Source organism: Arvicanthis niloticus, chromosome 26 (assembly GCF_011762505.2).
Source record: "Arvicanthis niloticus isolate mArvNil1 chromosome 26, mArvNil1.pat.X, whole genome shotgun sequence".
Lineage (NCBI taxonomy): Eukaryota > Metazoa > Chordata > Mammalia > Rodentia > Muridae > Arvicanthis > Arvicanthis niloticus.
The window spans coordinates 17,322,876-17,344,854 of record NC_133434.1 but is presented as its reverse complement, the minus strand read 5'-3'; the positions used below and the strand labels follow the sequence as shown (position 1 = coordinate 17,344,854).

Here is a 21,979-nt window from a genome sequence, read left to right as displayed (position 1 = left end):
TAAACAAAATAAAAACAAACAAATTAAACAAATTAAAAAATGTCTAAAGTTGGGGGGGGGGGGAAAGAGCTCTGAACAGATCTGCTTCCTTACTGATGTGCTAATACAGGGTGTCGTGTCCCCCCCGCCCCCCGTCTCCTAAAATATAACTGGGGTCCTTAGGAAAGGTTTCAGAAAATCAATTTTCCATGTGATGGCTGGAGAATAAGGGCTTTTTTTTTTTAAATGTCAAAGTTAGAGGAAGCTATATTCCCCAATTTGAATGTAAAACAGAAAACCAAGGAATAATTAGAAACTTAGTTGGTATTCCGGTGGGTTTGCATATATACAGTTTTACTGTGACACTGTAAACTAGTACCTACCTTGCATTTTTCACTCTATTGTTTACAGTATCCATGGAGACGAGATTTACGTTCTGAGCCCAGACATCTGCCTAGCTATTCAGTCCCAGTGCTGAGCTCTGGAAGGTTCACTCAATCGAAATGTGCACATTATCGGATGTCCAGGTGATCTCCACACATAATTATGTAGTTCACAGTCATTTCTACTGCTGTGCTTAAAATCACAGTCAGCTGAACCAATACTCACCTATCCATATAGATAATCTGAGGAAATTCCAGCTTATTATGAATCTTCTCAGGCTGCCCAAGAGACTGATTAAACTCAAATCTAGAGAGTTCGAAGGTCAACACTGGAGGCAGCTTTGTAAACCAACGCTGCCAAGGTAAAAACATGAGGAAAAAGAGAAGTTAATGTCAGGAAATATCAGCCATATTTAAATACCTTTCACCAAACTTCTTTTGATATGGAATTTATATCTAAGACAACTTAATTATTATATAGCATTTTATCTCACATACTATCTTAAATACTTAGGATTATACTTGAAGAGTATGACCAAACCTTGCTCAGCCTCCAAAACTACTGGCTAGCACTGTGTTCAACCATCACCTTTAGAAATAACCACCGAAGGATACAAGAACTGACCAAACACCAAGGCAAGTCATTCCTTAAGAGTCGTTAGCATTTAAGATGTTCACATCTTACAGGAAACATCCTAACAGCATGTAACTAGGGGATAACTGTATCCGATAATCATCTAAAAAGACAAACACTGTAAATATATTATGTATTGTTTATTTATAGCTAGCCACAGCTCAAGTCCTGTTTATGAATAAAAACTTAAAATAGTCTCAGGATGTAATAATCTTCCATATTCCTGAGGAAAATAATCTCTGACTTCCAAGATATAGGTTTCTCTGAAATGACAGCCAGGCCAGTGATGGCGCCCAGAGTTTCAGAGTAGAACGGCTTCCCAAAATGAAAAGGACCCAGTTGAACATGCTGAGCACAGCCTGTACCAGCAGAAGCTTTGCCCACCCCACTAGAGGCTCCCACAGGTAGCTGTTGGCACCAGGTACAACTGACCCCCTCACAGCTAAATCTTCTTATCTTTGTTGTTTGCTTCTTGAGACAGGGTCTCACTCACTAAACAGTAAATGCTGGCCTTGAACTTTTAACAATTCTAATTAATCAGTCTCGTGAACGATTGATTACAAACATAAGCCACCTTGCCTGGCTCTTTGGGTTAAATCTAATTAAACAAGCATAAGGACTCTTGCTAGAGTTTTATTTTTACAGCATTCCTGGTCCCGGATACCACTCAAGTAGTAACTACTCATTCATAAGAGAAAGCATCGCTGTACACACATGGTACATCTCATCCACTTTTTCCTGGAGAAACTGAGGAGGAAGTGCTCCCCATATTCTAGCGTCTTCCAGAGCTAAAATACCTTCACAGGCCCATGTCAGGTGCTCTACTTTAATTCAAGTCAATTTCTCCTATCATAATTCTTGAATGGCCAGTTCCAAAAGCCAGTTTTGCCTCAAAAAAATGTATGAGAATAAGCCAAATGAGGTAACGTGGACAATTGCGCTACACTGACACTCACTAATCCCTGCCTAACTGGAATGTTGACGTATTAATTACCCTCGCAATAATACATTCTTTCCAACCCATCAAAACCTAAGAATCCCACATAAGTAAATGAAAATTACATTTTAAAATGTAAAAGCAAAGGCAGAAATTACAAACTGAGAATAAATATTTTAACAGGGAAAATATTCTAAATGGCATACCATAAGAGTTAATCACTTTTACTCTCCAGGAATATGGAGACAGTGCGTTCTCCCTACTCAGGCACAGGTAGGCTTCAACAGAAAGGGAGAAACATGACCATACTGAAAGCATCAGAAGCAGCATAAACCTTTACACACAGTGTAAAGGTACACTCAGCTTTAGCAAGAACTTCATCAGAGCATAAAGACTCATGAGTCCCATCCATCAACTGGTTAGAGACAGCAGACAGATCCGAGTTCTGCTCAGTGCATGGTGCCCTGATAGGTGAACTTGTCTGCCTGCAAGTTCAGTCCCACATAAGTGGCTTTGTCACTAGCAATATACACCTTACCTCCTGTCCGTACTTCACTGCACCATCAGAGGGAAGCAGCGCGATGTCACCTTCCACCATGGCCCCTTCCAAACACTCATCTAAGTTGTGGTAACCGTTCACCTGAAGAGGGTACTGGCCGAAGGTCTCATTGTTACAAAAGGGCTTTCCTAGGCAAAGAGGGGATTGTTAAACTTCACTACCACCACTTAAAGTCTATTTCTCTGGCTCCACTGAGACATCACCTTTTAGGATTCAGTAGTCTCTGAGAACTGGTGAAAAATACACTGGTGGTAACCTCCAATGACCTATTAGACCCAGGCATGAGCATGCTACAAGTAGCAAACCCGAGGCGCTTGCCTCCCCGTCAAACCCATCACCAGAGTCCTGGCTGCGCTGGAATACAACTACAGAAGATGCACAAGAGCGGCTGAGGCCTGTGTCAAAAGATAACTATGTATGCTAGAGCACAGTCAATGAATTCCAGACTTAGGGGGTTATTACAAACAAATTATGTTCTTCGAAACATGTATTTCAATATAGACATTGTGCTGAACACCTGCAGTCCTGGTCCTTGAAAGGCTGACCATTGAGAATTCAAGGCCATCCTGAACTACACAACAAACAAAGAAACAATCAAACAAATCAATAACATAGAATATTTCAAGGGAAAAAAAAAAGGCAGAAGTGAAGCCCAGTCAATACACAAACCACGCTTGGAGGCTGAGTGGACATTTCTGACTCAATATGGGCAGTCCTGAGTTGCTTTCTCTGAGAGAAGGGATTTCAGTACTGATTAAAACAAACTCTGAGGCTAAGTGTTTAAGGTCAGCCCTAGCTGCTTTGTGTGTGTGGTTTACTAACCCATGCAAGCACAAGGAGGAAGTCGACTTGGGGATCTATCTTCTCCATCTCTTGGGGACAGGCAGTCTCACAAAATGTAAAAATGGGACTATGCTGGCTAGTTTCATGTCAACTTGACACAAGCTAAGAGTTATCTGAAAGGAGGTAACCTTAATTGAGAATTTTTATCCATAGAATCTGGCTGTAGAGATTTCTCTTAATTAGTGACTGACAGGGGTGGGTCCATTGTGGACAGTGCCATCCCTGGGCTGTTGGTCCTGGGTTCTGTAAGAAAGCAGGCTGAGCAAGCCATGGGAGCAGATCAGGAGTAAGCAGCACTCCTCCCTGGTCTGCTTCCATCAGTTCCTGCCTCCAGCTGTTAAACTGGGATGAACGGCAGAGCTATATTTCACATACTAAAGTGGACCTGGCTACCAGGTTCTCCTGCTGACATACCTGCCCACTACCATGAACTTCTCCAACCCAGGGGCTAGGCTGCCCTTTCCTGTATGATCCAACCATTTTGGTCTACTCTCTTTTGGGTCTCCAGGCTACTGCAGCTGGTTCCCTTCTCCTTCCCCCCTCTCCCTACATGGCTCAGGGTCACAACTACTCTGAACTCTCCCAGATGTCCCTGCCTCTGGCTATGCTCTCCCACATATCTACAATGAACAATCATGTCCTTTCCTTTTTAATTCTGTTTTTCATTCACTAGACCTGCCCTGATTTTCTTCAATGGTGGACTGTGATTTGGGAGTATACACCCTTCCTCTCTAACTTGACTTTGGTCGTGGTATTTTATCATCACAGCAATAGTAACACTAAATAAGAGAAGGGTGTTTTAAAGTATATGTGTGTATGTATATATATATATATATATATATATATATATATATATATATATATATATATGTGTGTGTGTGTGTGTGTGTGTGTGTGTGTGTGTGTGTGTGTGTGTATGTAAATAGATATTTGACATTTAAAAATGCTCAGTCTTGTGCTGGGCAGTGGTGGCACACGCCTTTAATCCCAGCACTTGGGAGGCAGAGGCAGGCTGATTTCTGAGTTCGAGGCCAGCCTGGTCTACAGAGTGAGTTCCAGGACAGCCAGGGCTACACAGAGAAACCCTGTCTTGAAGAAACAAAAAAAACAAAAAAACAAAATGCTCATTCTTTGGAGAAATTGTGTGTGGTGACTTATGAGCAAAGTCTCCAACAGGCTCAGGCATGTGAAAGCCTCATGCCCAGTTTGTAGGCTTGGGAGCCTCAGTAGAGAAGGATGTCACCTGAGGTTGCCTTATGGAATTCACAGCCTCACTCTACTTTCAGTTTGGTCTCTCCTCTTTCAGCTTCCTGCTCCTGGCACCATGCCTGCTGAGTACTGCCATGACTCCCCACCATCACACCGTCTGGAATAGTAGCTAAAATTACACTTGATAGTTTGCTTTTGGTCATGGTGTTTTACCCAACAGAAAAGCACCTAACGCAGAAGCTCACAAAGAATCCCTCTCTGGATGGCCTGAGGCGATCAAGAAACCAACCTTGCTAATTTTCTGGAGAAATGTGGAAGATTTTGGAACTAAAGTGTTAACTTAGGCAGAACTTAGAGTGTTCTAATAGGAGCCAAGTTGCCGGGAGCAATGAGGACTGCAGAGGCCTGGCAGCCAAGATGAACAGCGCCGGGCCAGTCCTGTGGTATTCTGGAAAGACTCTGGGCCACCTTCTGCCTTTGCACTATGAACTTGCCTGAGGCAAACCTTAAAACAGGACTGATTTCATTGGCAGAGAAAATTTCAAGACTGCATAATGTTGAGTTTGTGGCATGGTTATTGTTGATGCTTCTGCAGGTCTACCATGAAAAAAATGTGGAGCAGAAAAAAAGGACAAAATGTACAGTTTGGAGAGAAAAGAAGGACTGTAACTGTTAGAAGGTTCAGAGCTTTAAGGAGAAACTGCTCTGTGTCAGAACAGATGAAGGGTTTCCTCAGAGCAAGACCACACACAACAAGCTTCCAACTTGCAACAGAGAACTCCTAGAAAGCAACAAGCGTAAAAGCTTCTGCTAACCTGATTCAAGAAAGCAAGGATCCAGCCCAAACTGGCAGCCAAAGCTGTTGTCCATGTGGTGCTGACTTAAGAGACTTCAAGCCCTTTAAAAACCGAAGTCCCAGACAGCAGACACTGAGCTACAAGATGCGGGTTTTGTCCTGCCAGATTTTGGTTTTATACTGATCCAGTATTTCCTCACTATGACCCCACTCCTCCCTTTTGGTATGAGAACGTATATATTCTGTGCCATTATATGTTCAGGTTTTGATTTTTACAAGGGGTTACAATTAAGAGATTGCCTTAAGTCTCACAAGAGACTTTGGACTTTTAAATAGAAGACTGTGAAAGACTACAGAAAACTCTGGAAGTTAGATTTAATAGTTTACATTACAATATGGCCATGAGCCTATGGGGACCAAGGAGTGAGATACTGTAGTTTAAATGAGAAGTGTTTCGCATGGTCTTATATTTGAACACTTTCTGTCCAGGAGGTAGCCTCGTTAGCCGAGGTAAGTATGTCACTGGGAGGTGGACTGCAAGAGTTTACAGCTTTGCCCTGCTTCCCATTTGCTCTGGCTGCTTCACGCTTACAATTAAAGATGTGACCTCTCAGTCAGTTTTCTGCCAGCTGCCTGCTGCCATTTTGTTCCCACCATTATGTATTCTAACCCTCTAGACCCAGAAGCTAAAACACTTCTCCATAGTCATGATATTTTATTACATCAACAGAGTAGTAGCTACTACATATGGTACTGGGCTAACACACACACACACACACACACACACACACACAACCTCTGCAGCTGGGTTCAGGTCCTAGTACCAACAATAAACACATACAGTAAGTGTAAACCACAAGGTCCAGTGGTCGTGAGTGGCTGTAATCTAAGGGAGGGAGTGAGGCTGATACATGAAGAGCTGGCCATGGGTTCAGAAGCTGCTGCTGAAGCCATAGGTTTCTATGCTATTCTATTTATACATAGTCAGAACCCTGCCACTAAACAGTTTAAATACTCAGATTAGACAAGCATTTCTGGCAATTTGATTCTATAGAACCTGAGATTAGATGGTCCACCAGGAAAAGCAATATAGAAAATTAAGTAGCATCACTGCCATCAACACAGACATTGTACAATTTAACATGACAATTCTAGGCCAAAGACTGTGTCCATTGTACAGATCTAAGACTGAAGATTCAGTCTATGCGCCCATAGTCACACAGAGAAAAGCCAGAGAGGATTCAGTTTGTTGGACTTCCAAGTCTATCCTGTTTCTCTGCAAGGATGCAGCAATGAGAACCAGTCATAGCTGACAACAAACACACAGGACAAAGACCTTACCTTCTCGGACTCCTTCTGTCAGGAAAGTACCGTAGAATAGCTGCACCATGGGGTTTTCAGATTTATTCCTGAGATTGTTGCTATTTTAAAAGAGATAAGACAGTTCTGTGTCAGGTGAATCAAATGCGTGCTCGTGGTGTCTTAGTATCTAAGAAGTCAAGACGGAGCTCAGCTCAGACACTGACTGACAAGAAGATGCCTGGCACTGTGCTGGGGACGCACTGTGTGAACCCTGACCTTGGGGTCACAGTTGGTGACAAATATGTGTGCATATACATTTGCTATATACACAGCTATGCCTGATCACATGTATATACAAGGTAGAGAACAGCACAGCAGTGAAGAATGGACTCCCCCAGAGTTTTACAAGTAAATGCTTATAAATCCGCTCAGTGGCACAATAAGTAGCATGCAAATGTTCTTTTCCTAAAGCTCATCATCTTACATTGGACTTAAGTGTGCAAGTTCCCAGTTGCAAAACTATTTCATGGTACTTTATTCTCCAACTCCAGACTTAAAATTATTTAGAAGAGCGAGTTCTTGGCAGCCACACACAGATGATACAATACAGGTCCTCATGGCCCTGACTTCTACCTGTGTCCATGGCTGGCTGGGGTGACTGACCCACATGCTCTGTGAATGCTAAGCAGATGTCACAGGTGAGCGACATTAAATATAGTGGTTCCATACCAAACACCATGTCCACATTTAGGATTCATTTACCCACTTTTAATTACAGCTTACAACCAAGCAGTTAGTTCAGGTTCAGAGAAACAAAAGTTAAGGGGACACTCTAGATCTCTAGAAGGAAAGCCAAAGCAGGGTTCAGTGGCCACCAAGAAGTTTGGCAAACACCGGCAATTTCTACTTTAGAAGAGTGACTTTGCCCACCAACTGTTCTCAGCAGCCACTGTGAGTTGGAAGGATGTGCAGACAAACCCTCAACACTCACTTAACATTAACAGCTAGCTGGAACGCATCCTCCAGCCAATCCAGGAGCTTGTGCGTGAATTCACTCACATCTTGCTATAAGAGAGGCACAAATTGCAGTAAGTTAGACGCAGTACTATACTCAGGGAAACAAAGGTCCGCCTTTAAGCGCACAGATAAATATTCTACTTCTGTGACATAATCTTCCTTTTAGGGGCAAACTTGCAAAAGACAGAAGAACAGGGAGCCCAGTGACTAGAGACAAACAGCAGAGCATTGGTATGATATGTCTAAGATAGGGCACAAGGAAGTGGAACTCTGCAGGGCTGGCCACATCTGTGTGTGACAAAAACAAAACAAAAGAAAACAAAGCAAAATAAACAAAAGAAAACAAACACCATCTCCAGTTAGGCATTTTTAAAAAGGCATCTTAAAAAGAACAGACTGGAGTCCACTAGAGTACTGTGAGAAGCGACAGAGAAAGGCAATTCTACAAACTCTTTTGAGAATGCTGGTTAGCTATGTGGCCATGATAGAGTGGGTTTCACATTGTGGAGGTCGAAGCTGGTGCAACAGCAACAGCTCCGAGTTCAGTAGCAGGTGGAGAACGGAAGGGGAAGATTCCATGACTGAAAGGGAAAAGCTGCTGAATCCAGCTTTCACAGGTTGGAAAAGAGGATTTCTATCCCAGAGTGACCAGACTCAGGAGGCTGAGGCTGGAGGACCTGGCATTCAACAATCACCTGGATTCAATACTGAGTGAGACCTGCCTTAAAATCCAAACCAAATCGAAACCTGGACCATCAGACACAGGACTTGACTCTTCTCACTCAATTATCGTTTGGTATAGCTCACTGGATTACTTTTCTAATTTGTTCCTGCTTCAGAAGCCTCTGTTGGGAGTAAGGAGAGAGAGCCATCCTCTGCTATGCTGCTCCTCCTCCCACTTCTGCCTCCTTTAGAGCCAGCACCCGTGCACCTCTCACTCATGCACAAACACACCTGCTCTCTAACTACACTTTAGAGAGCAAAATGAAGGCCAGATGAAGGTAGTCATCTTGCCTAGCTCTGTTCAGAGCTTGTCACACAGTAACAATTAAAACAGCAGTACCATACTAGCAAAGGGTGACTCAGACACTGGCCTTTGAAATATGACAAGGGAACAAAGTGATCAAGTACCTGTTGCTCCTCAGATGATCGGAAGGCCCCTTTTAGTAGATCCAGAGCTGCAGAAGGATCTACAAATTTTCGATTTGATCCCAACAACAGAGCAAATAAATACTGAAGCTCTTGCATAAACATGATATTTCTTTTTTCCTAGAGAAAACACAGCCAAGATCTTATATGCAAAGTTTGAAGGAATAAAGAGAGAGTTATCAACAATCACTAATTCACATTTACCAAGGTCTAGACCAGTGAGGCTGACAGAGGGACCAGATGAGGACAACAGGTGTAACCCTCTATAGAGCACAGGGGAGGTGTGAAGCAGTCAGGGAACACGCTAAGGAAAAGACAGAAGGTTCTGGAGTTTCTTACAGCTGTCCACCCACATAAGAGGATGCACTGCAGCATGGTGCCATGCAAGGGCAAAATGGCTGCAGTCCAAGAAGGGCCTGGCTGGGCCTCAGCTACTTGCTTTGCCTCCCTTGCCCTCAGCAGCCAATGGCAGAAGAGAGACAGCCCCTGGAGACCAGCTTCTGAGTGTCACCAACAGCGCAACACTAAGGTTAAATAAAACCGTGCCTCACTGCACTTTCTTGGGACTGTTTCCTAATTTGACTCCTACTTAACTGTATCTTTGTAAACCCTTACTTCTTATCCCAAGGAGGAGAAGAATGCCTTAACCAAGGATTATCACAGTTCCCACACTCGGTCCAGCAACACAGAAACTTTTTCTCAGTGCCAACTTACAGTGTGACTTCGACAATTTTCAAGGATGTTCTGTGGCAGGCTATAACTGAGAACAAGTCTTCGAAATTCAGGCAACTGAAAGAGAGACTAAAAGAAAGAAATTCACTCTCAACTACTTTCAAAACTGTTGAGGCCTGCTCCTTTTAACATAACTGTGGCCATTTTGTATTCAGTCTCCATATTGCTCAAAAGGTAAAATTTAAGTACAGGTTCTCAGCCTCCGCTTCCCAGAAGCAACTATCCATAGCTGACACTGAAACCATCTAAAAGGCCGTCACACTACAGTTGTATTACGTCACACTACAGTTGTATTACGTCACACTACAGTTGTAGTACGTCACACTACAGTTGCAGTACGTCACACTACAGTTGCAGTACGTCACACTACAGTTGTATTACGTCACACTACAGTTGTATTACGTCACACTACAGTTGCAGTACGTCACACTACAGTTGTATTACGTCACACTACAGTTGTATTACGTCACACTACAGTTGTAGTACGTCACACTACAGTTGTATTACGTCACACTACAGTTGTATTACGTCACACTACAGTTGTATTACGTCACACTACAGTTGTATTACGTATGCTGCTACCTCAATGCTCTGAAACTCCCCTGTTCACCACAGTCCAACAATCCTCTTACCTCACTTAGAACCAGTCAGCTTAAAAGTCAGCCAAAATGCAGAGCGGCCTCCACCCTTGCCTCTTACTGTTCACATGGTCTGTGTGGCAGTTCCTGAACCCCAACAAAAACAATCGCAGTTTTTGTTTTTTAAATTACCTAACAGGGTCTTATTAGCTAATAATGTAGGCTGGCCTTGTACTCCCTATGTAGCCAAGGCTGGCCTTAAATTCCTGATCCTCCTGCCTCAGACTTCTGACTGCTAGGATTACAGGCATGTTTAATTACAGGTGTAGTATTTCAAAGCCAGGCATGGTAGCTTGGAGTAACCCCAGTACTCAGAAAGCTGAAGCAAAAGGTGTACAGTGACTTCAAGGGCACTGGGACCCAGGGAATCCCAGGCCACCCTTACACTGTGAAGTCCTACCTCTCATCATTATCTTGTTTTTAAAGTATCAATACTGTCAAGCTACCAATTCTTCTACTGTTAGAAGAAAATGATTGGGCTGGAGAGACGGCTCAGCGGTTAAGAGCACTGACTGCTCTTCCGGAGGTCCTGAGTTCAATTCAGCAGCAACCACATGGTAGCTCACAGCCATCTGCCCTCTTCTGGTGTGTCTGAAAACAGCTATGGTTTGCTCATATACATAAAATAAATAAATCTTAAAAAAAAATAAGAAAATGACTATGCACAAAGATTAATAAAATCATCAATTCTTTTAGGTAATAAAAGAAACAATGCCTAGAAAGAGGAATGAACAATGCTGGATTAATACATATAGATACCAATTTAGTAATAGAATTATGTGTCATCAAAGTGATACTGCAGAAGACCAGGATGTGGTTCCTGGGACAGGATGTCTCACAACTGCCTGCAACTCCACCTACAGAGAACCCAACACCCTCTCTCTGGATCCTTCAGCACCTGTGTGCACACAGTATGTGTCCATACATGGACACAAATAAAAATAAACCTTTTTTTAAAACTGGTTTAGAAATGCATTCATCATTTACCTCCTATGCAGTGGGACAGTTAACTGGCAAGCATTTGTACATCCACTCGAGCAAATCTCAGAAATCCACTGTGTGTGACAGAGTTGGGCATAGAGCTGGTTCAGGCCTATAATGAGCACCAAGACCCTAAATCACAAGGACTGCCTCATGTTCAAAGCTAGCCTGGACTATACAGTGAGTTTTAGGGCTAGCTTTGGGCTGCATAGGAAGACTCTAAATGAAAAATAAATGAATAGATGAATAAAGGTTACACAAAAGCATAATTCTATTTAAGGCTATACACATGTATGGTTAGGTCTGTGTGGACCCAAGGTGATGACAGAAGGGACTCAATAGTACTTGGATCTTATCCTCCATCCATCCACCCATCCATCCATCCATCCATCATATTTTCAAGACAGGGCTTCTCTGTAGACCAGGCTGGCCTTGAGCTCAGAGATCTCTGCCTGCTTTTGCCTCTTGAGTGCTGGGACTGAAGGTGTGCACCACCACAGGTTGGTGCACTGGGATTTTGTATAAAATTCATTTTAAGACAGCCCTGCACATGCACACTCAGAGACCAGAAAGTGCTGGGTGTTCTCCTCCATCATTTTCTACTTATTCCCCAGAGTCAGGGTCTCTCCTGGAACCTAGTGGGGCTTTCTAAGCTCAGCTGGAAGTCAACCAGCCCAGCCATCCTATCTCCGCCCACTTGAAGCAGAGGTTGCATCACTCGCTGTTGGTGGACAAAAGAAGGTAGGTCAGAAACTCAAGCAGGGCAGCAACCTGGAATGAGGAGCTGATGGACACAGAAGCAACCTGGAGTGAGGAGCTGATGGACACAGAAGCCGCGGAGAACTGCTGCTTACTGGCTTGCTCCTCACGGCTGCATCAGCCTATTGACTTACAGAACCTAGAACCACTAGCTCAGCAATGGCAACCACTCATAAAAACTGCCCCTCCCACCCCCCCATTGACTAATTCAAAGACTACCTTACAGTTGGATCTCATGGAGGCATTTCCTCAACTGAGGCTCCTTCCTCTCTGATGATTCTAGCTCGTGTCAAGTTGACACAAAATCAGCCAGTACACCCTCCTTCACAATGACTTTGTGGCATTTATCACGACCTGATTCTGTTAACCAAACTTCAGGAGAGTACAGGCTTTGTCTTAGTCACTGCTGTTTCCCTGGTCCTAATCAGAGCCAGGCATATAGTAAATAAAGTTTTTTGGCGTGAGAGGCTGGGTGGGTGCCATAGAACCATATAATAGACAAGCCCGCAGGCAGGGAGAGGGAGGAACGTATGAAGCTGATGGTGCTAAGGAAATGTTTTTAAGTATATGATAGCTAGTCTTATGCCAACTAGACACACAAACTACCTAAGAGAAAGGAACTTCAACTGAGACAATGCCTCCCCTCCATTCATAAGATCCAGCTGTTGTGAGCAATGGGCGAGGCCCAATCCATTGTGGGTGGTGACATCTCTGGGCTGGTAGACTGGGCTCTATAAGGAAACAGGATGAGCAAGCCAGTAAGTAAGCAGCACCCTCCACAGCCTCTGCCTCAGCTCCTGCCTCCAAGTTCCAGGCCTGTTTAGGTTCCTGTCCTGACTCATCAATAATGAACATTGATATCAAAGTGTGAGCCAAACTGTTTCCTTCCTGTGTTGGTTTGAAAAGAAATGGCCCCCACAGACTCATGTGTTTGAATCCTTGCCTGTAGGGAGAGGCACGATCAGGAGGTCTCTACTTTTTGGAGTGGGTATCGCCTTGTTGGAGGAAGTGTCACTGTGGAGGCAGGGTCTGAGATCATAAGCTAAAGCCTGGCGTGGCAGTCTCCCTCTGCTGTCTGTAGTTCAAGATGTGGAACTCTCAGCTACCTTCCCAGTACCATGTCTAATTTCATGCCACCATGCTTTCCGATACGATGGTTACAGACTGAACTAACTGTAAGCCGGCCCCAATTAAATGTTTTCCTTTATGAGAGTGGCCATGAGCTTGGTGTGTCTTCACAGCAACAAAAACCCTAACTAAGACACTCCCCAACTCGCTTTTTGGTCATGCCGTTTTATTGTAACAATAAAAACTCTAAGGTAAGCTGGACCAGGAGTAGGGAACTGCTGTGGCAGACCAGAGGATGTTGTTTTGGGGAGGACTGTGGAAGAAGGGCTTGGAACTTTGGGCTAGAAAAGCCACTGAGTGTCAAGAGTTCAGTGGGCTGTTCTGTAGGAGCCTGGAAGAATGTTGTGAGCAGGCCAGATGATGGAGGCCTGGCTCCTGACTTTTCAGAGGGAAGCAAAGACTCTACCGGGCTTTTGTGTGAAGATTCTGTGGTTCTGGCTAGCTGGGGCTGAAGAATCAGCTGTGATTAACAAGAGATCAGTACCAATAAAGTGAAACCTTTGCTTTGCTGGAACAATTGATGCTGGTCAGCTGGAACTGTGAAATTAGTGGTGGTTAAGAACAGACCACCATCACTGTGGTAAAATCTTCTGGGAAGTGTTTCCTGAAAGCACAGAGAAGCTATGCTTCAGAGGCAGTAAAGGTAGTACCTCATGCTGGCAGGCAGACTTGGTACCATGAAAGGGTTAGGGGCAGTGGCTTGGCATGCGAGAGGCCAGCAGAGGCCACCGAAGAGGATGCAGCGTTAGCAGTAGAAGCCCCAGAACTGAAGGGGCCATGGAGAAGAGCTGAGGCTTTGCACCATGAAGAGAGCCCAGGAGAGGCTTTTGGTGAAAGTGCAGCCAGTTGCAGTAGACCCCAGCATTTAAGATACCAGTACTACAGAGAGATCACAATTGCTCTTAACTGCTCAGCCATCTCTCCAGCTCCAGGAAATACTTAATAGACACTTCTCTTTAATAAAATCCATCCACCTAAGCCAGGCAATGGTGGCGGACGCCTTTAATCCCAGCACTTGGGAGGCAGAGGCAGGTGGATTTCTGAGTTCGAGGCTAGCCTGGTATACAGAGTGAGTTCCAGGTACAGCCAGAGCTACACAGAGAAACCCTGTCTCGAAAAACCAAAAAAAAAAAAAAAAAAAAATCCATCCACCTGCTTGGCTTTACTTAGAACCTGAAAGTATTCTTTTCTGACCTAGAAATACATTTAGTTAACTCCTATGTAGTGTTGTATACAAGGATGTAAACATAGGTATTTTGAACTCAGCACATCTACAGCCTTATTGGCAACTTCTACCACAAATTACTCCTCCCATGTCAATGAGCTACCTGGTCACTCCTCCAGACTGAGTCCTATGGATTTCACAGCCCTCCTTCCCAAGAGTGTTTTCACAGAACTGGGAATGTGGCTGAGTGATAGGGTGTTTGGAATCTATGAATACATGTGTGTGTATATATTTATATCTAATTCATGCACATAGCTAGGATGGTGGTACATGCCTAAGACCCTTTCACTTGGGAGGTACAGGCAAAAGGATCACAAACGTGAGGTCTGTCTAGGCTACATAATGAAAAAGAGTATTTCTACAGTCCTCTTTCCAGGGTGCCCATCTGCCAAGCCTCTACTCCAAGCTACCCTGAATGGTATTCATTAACTGCTGACCCCGAACACTTAAGGTATTTATATTTCAGTACTGAGCAGTTTAAACATCACCAATTCTCAGTCCAAACACACCAAAGTAACTACAACACAACAACGCTACAACAAAGACTACTTACCCAGTTTTACACAATTTGATTCAACTTATACTTCACATGTTTCATTTTAGCAAACTATAAAATGGTTGTCTCTCTCTCTCTCTCTCTCTCTCTCTCTCTCTCTCTCTCTCTCTCTCTCTCTTTTCTTTTTCTTTTTTTTTTCCGAGACAGGGTTTCTCTGTGTAGCCCTGGCTGACCTGGAACTCAATCTGTAGACCAGGCTGGCCTCGAACTCAGAAATTCACCTGCCTCTGCCTCCCAAGTGCTGGGATTAAAGGTGTGCGCTACCACTGCCCGGCGGTTGTCTCTTAAATTAAAACACCATACCTGAATAACAGCACTGAACCAACATGTATTGCCAACGTTTTTCAGCCCAACCGGCCAGCCATCCACTCTCCTCCAGTTATTGGGATTGTGGTTTTCTCCCCAAACTTCACAGCGTTTTCTCTTTGAGCGTTTAGTTTCTGCAGTGTTAGCTTCATGCGTTCTGTAGCATACCAACAACACATAGCAAAAGAAGAAGAAAAAAAGTTAAAGAATGATTTACTATACAGACCATGTTGGTAATTTTGAACAGATGATTCAAATACCAGGATAACCATCCATTGGACCATCAGTGTCTACATAATAGCTCTGCAGTTTTAAGTAAGTGAAAAGCGAGGTTTAAATACAAATTTAAGCCCTTCTATCAGAAACTATTACTAGTAAGAACCAAAGTAAAAATGAGTTGAGGTTCCAGGCTATTCATTCCCATCACATTAAAGGTTTACACTCAACCATGATACCCTACTGAAGGGCTTGTACTATCAGAGACTTAGGCTCATTATTGGTTTTCCTTAGTAACTGGGAACAAACTTTTGTAAACTTCTACTCAAAGACTACAGACCAGGTTAAGAGCCTCCATGTCCTTTACTTTTCAGAGTGAACCAAGAGCCAGGCTGTTGGCACACACCTGGGATCCCAGCACTCTAGAAGGTGAGGGAGCAGGGCCACAGGTTTCAGGCCACTCTGAGACACTCCCCACCCCCCCCCCAAAAAAAAAAAATAGAAAAAGGAAAAAAAGAAGAGGGAGGTGGGGAAGGGAAAGGGAACTGAATAAGGTAAGACTACTCCTTAAAGAAACTATTTTGGAGCAATAAAGGGACAGAATGAGCCAGGAGTAGCTTTCCCAGAATACAACAAAGCAACCACCACAAGAAACAAAGTTCATAAATTAAAGCAACAACCTATTAAGATCTCTGTTGTCAGTTTGAATGTTAGGAGACTCCAGGAGACTCAAAGCAATGGCTGCCTGAAGGTCATCTTTGTTGTCGTGAGTGAGGTCTATCACTTCTGTGAGGAAGCAGAAATTCCATTAGTTCCCGTGCTCAGGAAGGAAGAAAGGTAAAACATTTCCAACCAAATGCATCCTTAATTCTCACCAGTGGATCAAATGCATCCCTAATTCTCACCAGTGGCCCAAATGCATCCCAAATTCTCACCAGTGGCCCAAATGCATCCCAAATTCTCACCAGTGGCTCCTCTGTACACACCTTGTAACTGTCTCAACTTCAAATGAACAACATATCTCTACTGCATATCTGATCCCCACAGTTCCCAAGTAAGTGACTAAACAATGCACCAGGGCTGGGGATGGATGGTCAGTGCACAGAAAACTGGCTGCTTCAGCACAAAGACCTGAGTTCAGGTTCCAGCGTCCACGTAAAAAGACAGGCATGGTAAGTACATGCCTATATTCTCAGTCCTGGGGGAGAAGAAAGATTCCATGGACGTGGTGGCCTGGCTGTTTAGCCAACTGGTGAGTCCCAGGCTCAGTGAGTAGCCCTGTCTCAAAAGTAGAGTGCTGGAGAGCTAGCTCAGCAATTAACAGCACCTACACGGTGGCTCACAACCATTTCTAACTCAAGCTTTAGGAGTCCCGCACACTCTTTTGGCCTCTGAGAACACTAGGCAGCAACCAATGCACTGACATACACACATGCAAAACACTTATATACATAAAAATAACCCGAACTTTAAAAATGAATGAGATAAAGACACTTAAAAAATTACATTAATACTCCACAAAGTCAAAAATATACTTCATACCTGTAAGCTAATTGCCTTTATTATTGTAAAAACATCTTTGTAAAACATGCCAGCATGGGATAGTCAGCTATACATGTAGTATTCTTTGATCAATGGAGGGCTAGCTTTATAAAGCTGGCTTATGACCTAGTACAGACTAACAAAAACTAGTCAAGAAGAAAAGATATTTAAAGCCAGCCTGGGCTACAAAGTAAAGTAAGGAGAAAGAAGGAATGAAAAGAAACCATTTAAAAGCTTGAACCCAAGCCTGGCTCCCAGCAATGGCTCAGCCCAGCCAAAGGGTCAAGGAGATAAATGAGCACCCGGTCGCTGTCTTCTGCTAGTTCAGAGAAGACTAGGACAGGACACCTACTTGCTAGGAGATCTTTGCTGGTAGCACTCTCTTCTACTTCAGATGGTTCTGTAGCAGTTGTGTCGTGACTAGGTTCCTTAACTCTTTGGTCTGTGAGAAGGCTGACAGCCTGGGTGATGTCACCATTACTGGCCTAAGAAGAAAAAAACAAAAACAAAAACAAAAACAAAAAAAACCAAAAAAAAAAAAAAAAAAAAAACCAAATTTCTGAAGTAAAGCATTGCAGAGTTAATAGTGTGCAATAGTTCTGGCACTGTTCTTTTACAACCATGGTGACACAATGAGTAGACCAAGCCTAATCATAGCTCTGAGGCAGAGAGCAGGCAGTCTAGTAAAGGCAGAGAGCCTGGTGCACCTAGGGATGGATCAAGCCAGGTGACAGCAAGAGACTCTGAGCTGCAAAATGAAAAGCAAGCCACAGCCTTGCTGGACAGTTCAGTCATTTCATGAGCCTAACTTGACAGAACACTTAGGGTACATCGAGTCACTAAAGGGAACTGACAGCTAACACAGGTGCATTCAGTACATTCAGTCAGTCACTGTATTTTACAGGGTGACATTTTTTGTTTGTTAGTGGCACTCAGGATCCACATGGATACAAGGCACACGGATACTGGGACTCCTAAAGCTCCCACAGGCTTCCCCCACTGCACGTTCCCACCGGCTACTTAAAGTCTCTCTGTTGAAGAGACTCAGCACCTGAGTGGTAGGGTTCCTGCTCCTGTTTTACCTGGTATAGAAATAGCATGTACTGACACACCTGTAATGTGGGAAACAGCTTCAGAGCCTGTCAGCTAAGAAACCAACCTTCAAAGCTTCATGAAGAAAGGAAGGGTCCTGGATGCCCGTGATTTCTCGCAGCTGATTTAACAGCATCTGGCAGCTCTGTTTTTGAGAAACAAAATCAGATATGAGTCAGAAAGCATTCCTGGGTACCTTCTGGACAGACAAGCCCCCAAAACTTGCACCTTTCACTTTATAAAGCACTGACAAGCTCCATGTAGCAAGTTACTGATGGTCAGACACATTGTAAAATGCCAAGTCTATCATTTGGTCTCCGAATATACTTTGAGCAGTTAACAAGAGATATATGACTCAACAGAAAACTCCAAATACCCAGGACACTTGAAACCAGTCAGCCTTGATGTATGTTAAGGAGCCTTGGGCCTTCTTTTCTGGCAACAGTGCATCAGAAGGTCATATAAGGAGCCCAGGGAGCTGCATGAATGTGAGGATGAGCTATTTTAAGCTTTACTGTGCATTCCATTTGTGTGTGTGTGTGTGTCATTTTTCACTGACAATAAGCTTCTAACCATGTAATTAACAAATGACTGGTACTACTAACTTTAAAAGGAAGCTAGCACTTTCTCAACTATCAAATAAGACATATAGTTCTGGAAGAACCAGAGAGGCCTAACTAACTACACAGATCATCTTAAGACCCCTTCTCACCCTAAGTGCTCACCCTACCACCTTGGTTGGCAGTCAAAGCCAATACAAAACACCTTTGGACAAGTAAAACTCAACTGAAACAACCGGCTGGGCTTTTAGTTAAGTACCGAAAACAGTTTTGTTCAAGAGTATTTCAGTGAACAACTATCTCATTTATACCATAGCTACAGTTGTGCCAGGATTAAGTCCTAACTTAACACTCCAGGCTTCACCATTAAGTTCAGTTAGCACTGTCTCAGAGAGACAGCCTCATTTACTGCCAGCTGAAACCGAAACAGGATCCTATGGTCTTCAACAGCTGAGGGAGGGCCCACTTAAGTACCACAACTAGAAATAACCAACTGAACAGCCCTCCCAGGCCTGGAAAAGGGATCAGAGCATTTCTCTTGTCACAAACTCTCCAGTGAGAAGCTAGAAATGGATCTTCCAGCTGAGATAGCAGTCTTGGACATTATGGGTCTTGACAAACCCAGCCACCAGAGCTGGGCTGGGAAGGAGTTATCAGGCTGAGATTCTACTTGGACAAAAACTGGAAATATAAGCAGCTTTTTGGGTTTTTTTGTTTGTTTGTTTGTTTGTTTGTTTGTTTGTTTTTTAAGTAAGGTACTAATTTTCTCCCAGATGAAGGGTCAAATTCTAATTCCATTTGATTTCACCGTGTAAAAAGTGTGTGACTCTAGGCATCTGGAGCCTACAAAAATTTTTGGGAAGTCAAAATCAACATACCTAAAAAACCGTGGGAGAGCAGCAGGGGAAATAAGAAGCCCAATAATAATACCAAGCTGGGACAAAGGTGGAAAGAATGGACAGACGGACAGACCCAGTAACCACACCTTCATCTGGAACTGCTCTGAACGGCACTAGTCACTCCAATGCAGAGACAGTAAGAATCCAGCAGGAATTAAGTGCTAACATGCACCACCTACGTCTGGCCCTGTGCTGTGCTGTGCTGAAAGCTCTGGAAGTATTAACTACCTGATGTAAACCTCACAGCACACCTACGACCACAGAGAAGTAACTTAGAGTTACTGCTGGGGTGAGTGTGCTGACAGCCAGCAACTCTAAAGAGACAAAGAAGCAGAAGCAAATAGCCTCTTAAAGCAAACCAATGCAAACATTCTTTTTTTGGGGGGAGGGGGAAGAAGCTGTATTCTGACTGTGAACTTTGTTTGATACTAAACTTCTATTTTAGAAGCTGATTACTCAGTGGCACAATGTGTTATTGGGAAGCCAGAGGCTAACAACTGTGGCATTCTACCAGCCAAGGCAAGCATTATACAGTGGTAATTAATGTTTAAAAGTGGTTTACTTTGTATAGAGGGTTTGTCTATATGTCTATATGTTCATGCTTGGTGCCCGAGGAGGTCAGACAAAGAACTGGATCCCCTGGAACTGGAGTTACAGTGTGAGCTGCCATGTGAGTGCTGGGAATCGAACCTGGGTCCTCTGGAAGAGAAGCCAGTGCTCTTCAGCACCAAGCCATGTCTCTAGTCCCTTAAATGTTAACTTTACAGGGCCAGATTTGATGGCTTGTACCTGACATTCCAGCACTTGAGAGACAGAGGCAGAAGGATTTTTACAATGGGAGGCCAGCAAAGCCTGTCTCAAAAAACCAACCAGGAAGAATTACAAGTTTATTTTTATAATGGCCAACCAAAGTCATCATGCACCCACAGTATCCCCAGTTCATGCTCTGGCACTTCACAGAAGCAGATTTTAAGCACTACTACACCACTCCACAGAAAGTACAGTTCAGTGCAAACAAGACAAAGCCTGTGCTCTATTCTGATGAAGTCAACTGATGGCAAGCACCGACAGGTTTGCACTTCCTTGACTACATTCAGTTTCCAGGAGCAGTAAAGAAATGGACCCGCCCATCTAGCAGAAGGCTGTCCGCATACCTCAGTTACAGTGACTTGAGAACCAACCAGACTTCTTCTCCTTCTCCTTCTCCCCCTCCCTCCCTCCCTCCCTCCCTCCCCCCCCCACCCCCGTCTCTCTCTGTCTCTTAAAGACTTATTTATTTTATTTATTTATATAAGGACACTGTAGCTGTCTTCAGACGCACCATCAGAGGGCATCCAATGCCATGACAGATGGTTGTAAGTCACCATGTGGTTGCTGAGAATTGAACTCAGGACCTCTGGAAGAGCAGTCGGTGCTCTTAACTGCTGAGCCATCTCTCCAGCCCCCTCAGATTTCTCTTATTCTTAAATTTTTTTTCATACAATATTTTTTGATCATATTCTTTGCCCTCCCAAATCCTCCCTTTTCCCACCACTCATCCAACTTCATTCTATTTGTCTGTCTCTCTCTTTCTCCCTAACAAAACCAAAGAAGCAAAAACAAAACAAAACAAAAAAAACCCCAAAACCCACCAAATCATAACAAAAACAAGCACATTAACAAACAAACAAATGTAGAATCCAGGGTTTGTGTAGGTCAATTGCTCAGTAAAGGAGCCTGCCCTGGAGTGTGGTTGACACACCCACAGTCACCTCATTGGAGAAAACTGAACTTTCCTCTCCCAGTCAGTGACAGGTGGACCTCTGAGTTTGAGGACAGCCTAGTCTACTGAGTGAGTTCCAGAACAGTCAAGGCAACATGGTGGCTGGTAACCACCTATAATGGAATCTGGTACAATCTTCTGGTCTGCAGGAATATATGAAGACAGAACACTGCATATATAATAAATAAAGAAGGAAGGAAGGAAGGAAGGAAGGAAGGAAGGAAGGAAGGACGGACAGACAGATGCCCAGGATGTCAACTGGTAAAAGTATATGCATTTCAAGTCTGGTGACCTAAATTTGGTCCAAGACCATACATTAACAGCTGGAAGGAAGGACTTGCCCCACAAAGTTCTCCCTCTGATCTCCACACAGACGGGGACACACATCACCACACTTGTATCACCCACCCCAATAAGTTAACATTTAAAGCATTTATAACTAAGGGTTTAAAAAATAATTTAGCTTATAGCCCCCAAACTAAAAGAATTTATTACTTAATAAGTATAAATAGCTTACTCCCCCTCCCCCAAAACCCAAGAGAAAGAAGTCCCAAAAGTACTAGACCAGGAAGAAAAAGGAACCCCTAAAGGCTACCTCTGTTAATCTCACCAGAACTGGTGACCAGGAGTATTTCTCAGACTACATATAATGTCCTATGCCTTGCTTTTAGAAGACCTAAGAGAATGCTTCTTTCTTTCAGTACACACCCAACTAAATATGAGAAAGGAGACCACAAAGCCATCAGCCATGTGGAACACGCCTACAAAAAACAAA

General features: G+C 43.6%; 1 protein-coding gene across 7 annotated transcripts in view; it reads right to left on the bottom strand.

The window, feature by feature from the left end:
- Positions 1–21,979, bottom strand: part of Usp28 (ubiquitin specific peptidase 28) — a 53,135-nt gene that overhangs the window by 21,643 nt on the left and 9,513 nt on the right. For all 7 annotated transcript variants that reach the window (XM_076925080.1, XM_076925076.1, XM_076925079.1 and 4 more), the window contains exons 2-11: positions 18,051–18,128; positions 17,244–17,376; positions 16,030–16,135; positions 15,131–15,290; positions 9,523–9,609; positions 8,791–8,928; positions 7,634–7,707; positions 6,682–6,761; positions 2,472–2,620; positions 589–716 (exon numbers count right to left, since the gene is read on the bottom strand). In XM_076925080.1, coding sequence (XP_076781195.1) covers positions 589–716; positions 2,472–2,620; positions 6,682–6,761; positions 7,634–7,707; positions 8,791–8,928; positions 9,523–9,609; positions 15,131–15,290; positions 16,030–16,135; positions 17,244–17,376; positions 18,051–18,128 — 1,133 coding nt within the window. The remainder of the gene's footprint in view (positions 1–588; positions 717–2,471; positions 2,621–6,681; positions 6,762–7,633; positions 7,708–8,790; positions 8,929–9,522; positions 9,610–15,130; positions 15,291–16,029; positions 16,136–17,243; positions 17,377–18,050; positions 18,129–21,979) is intronic.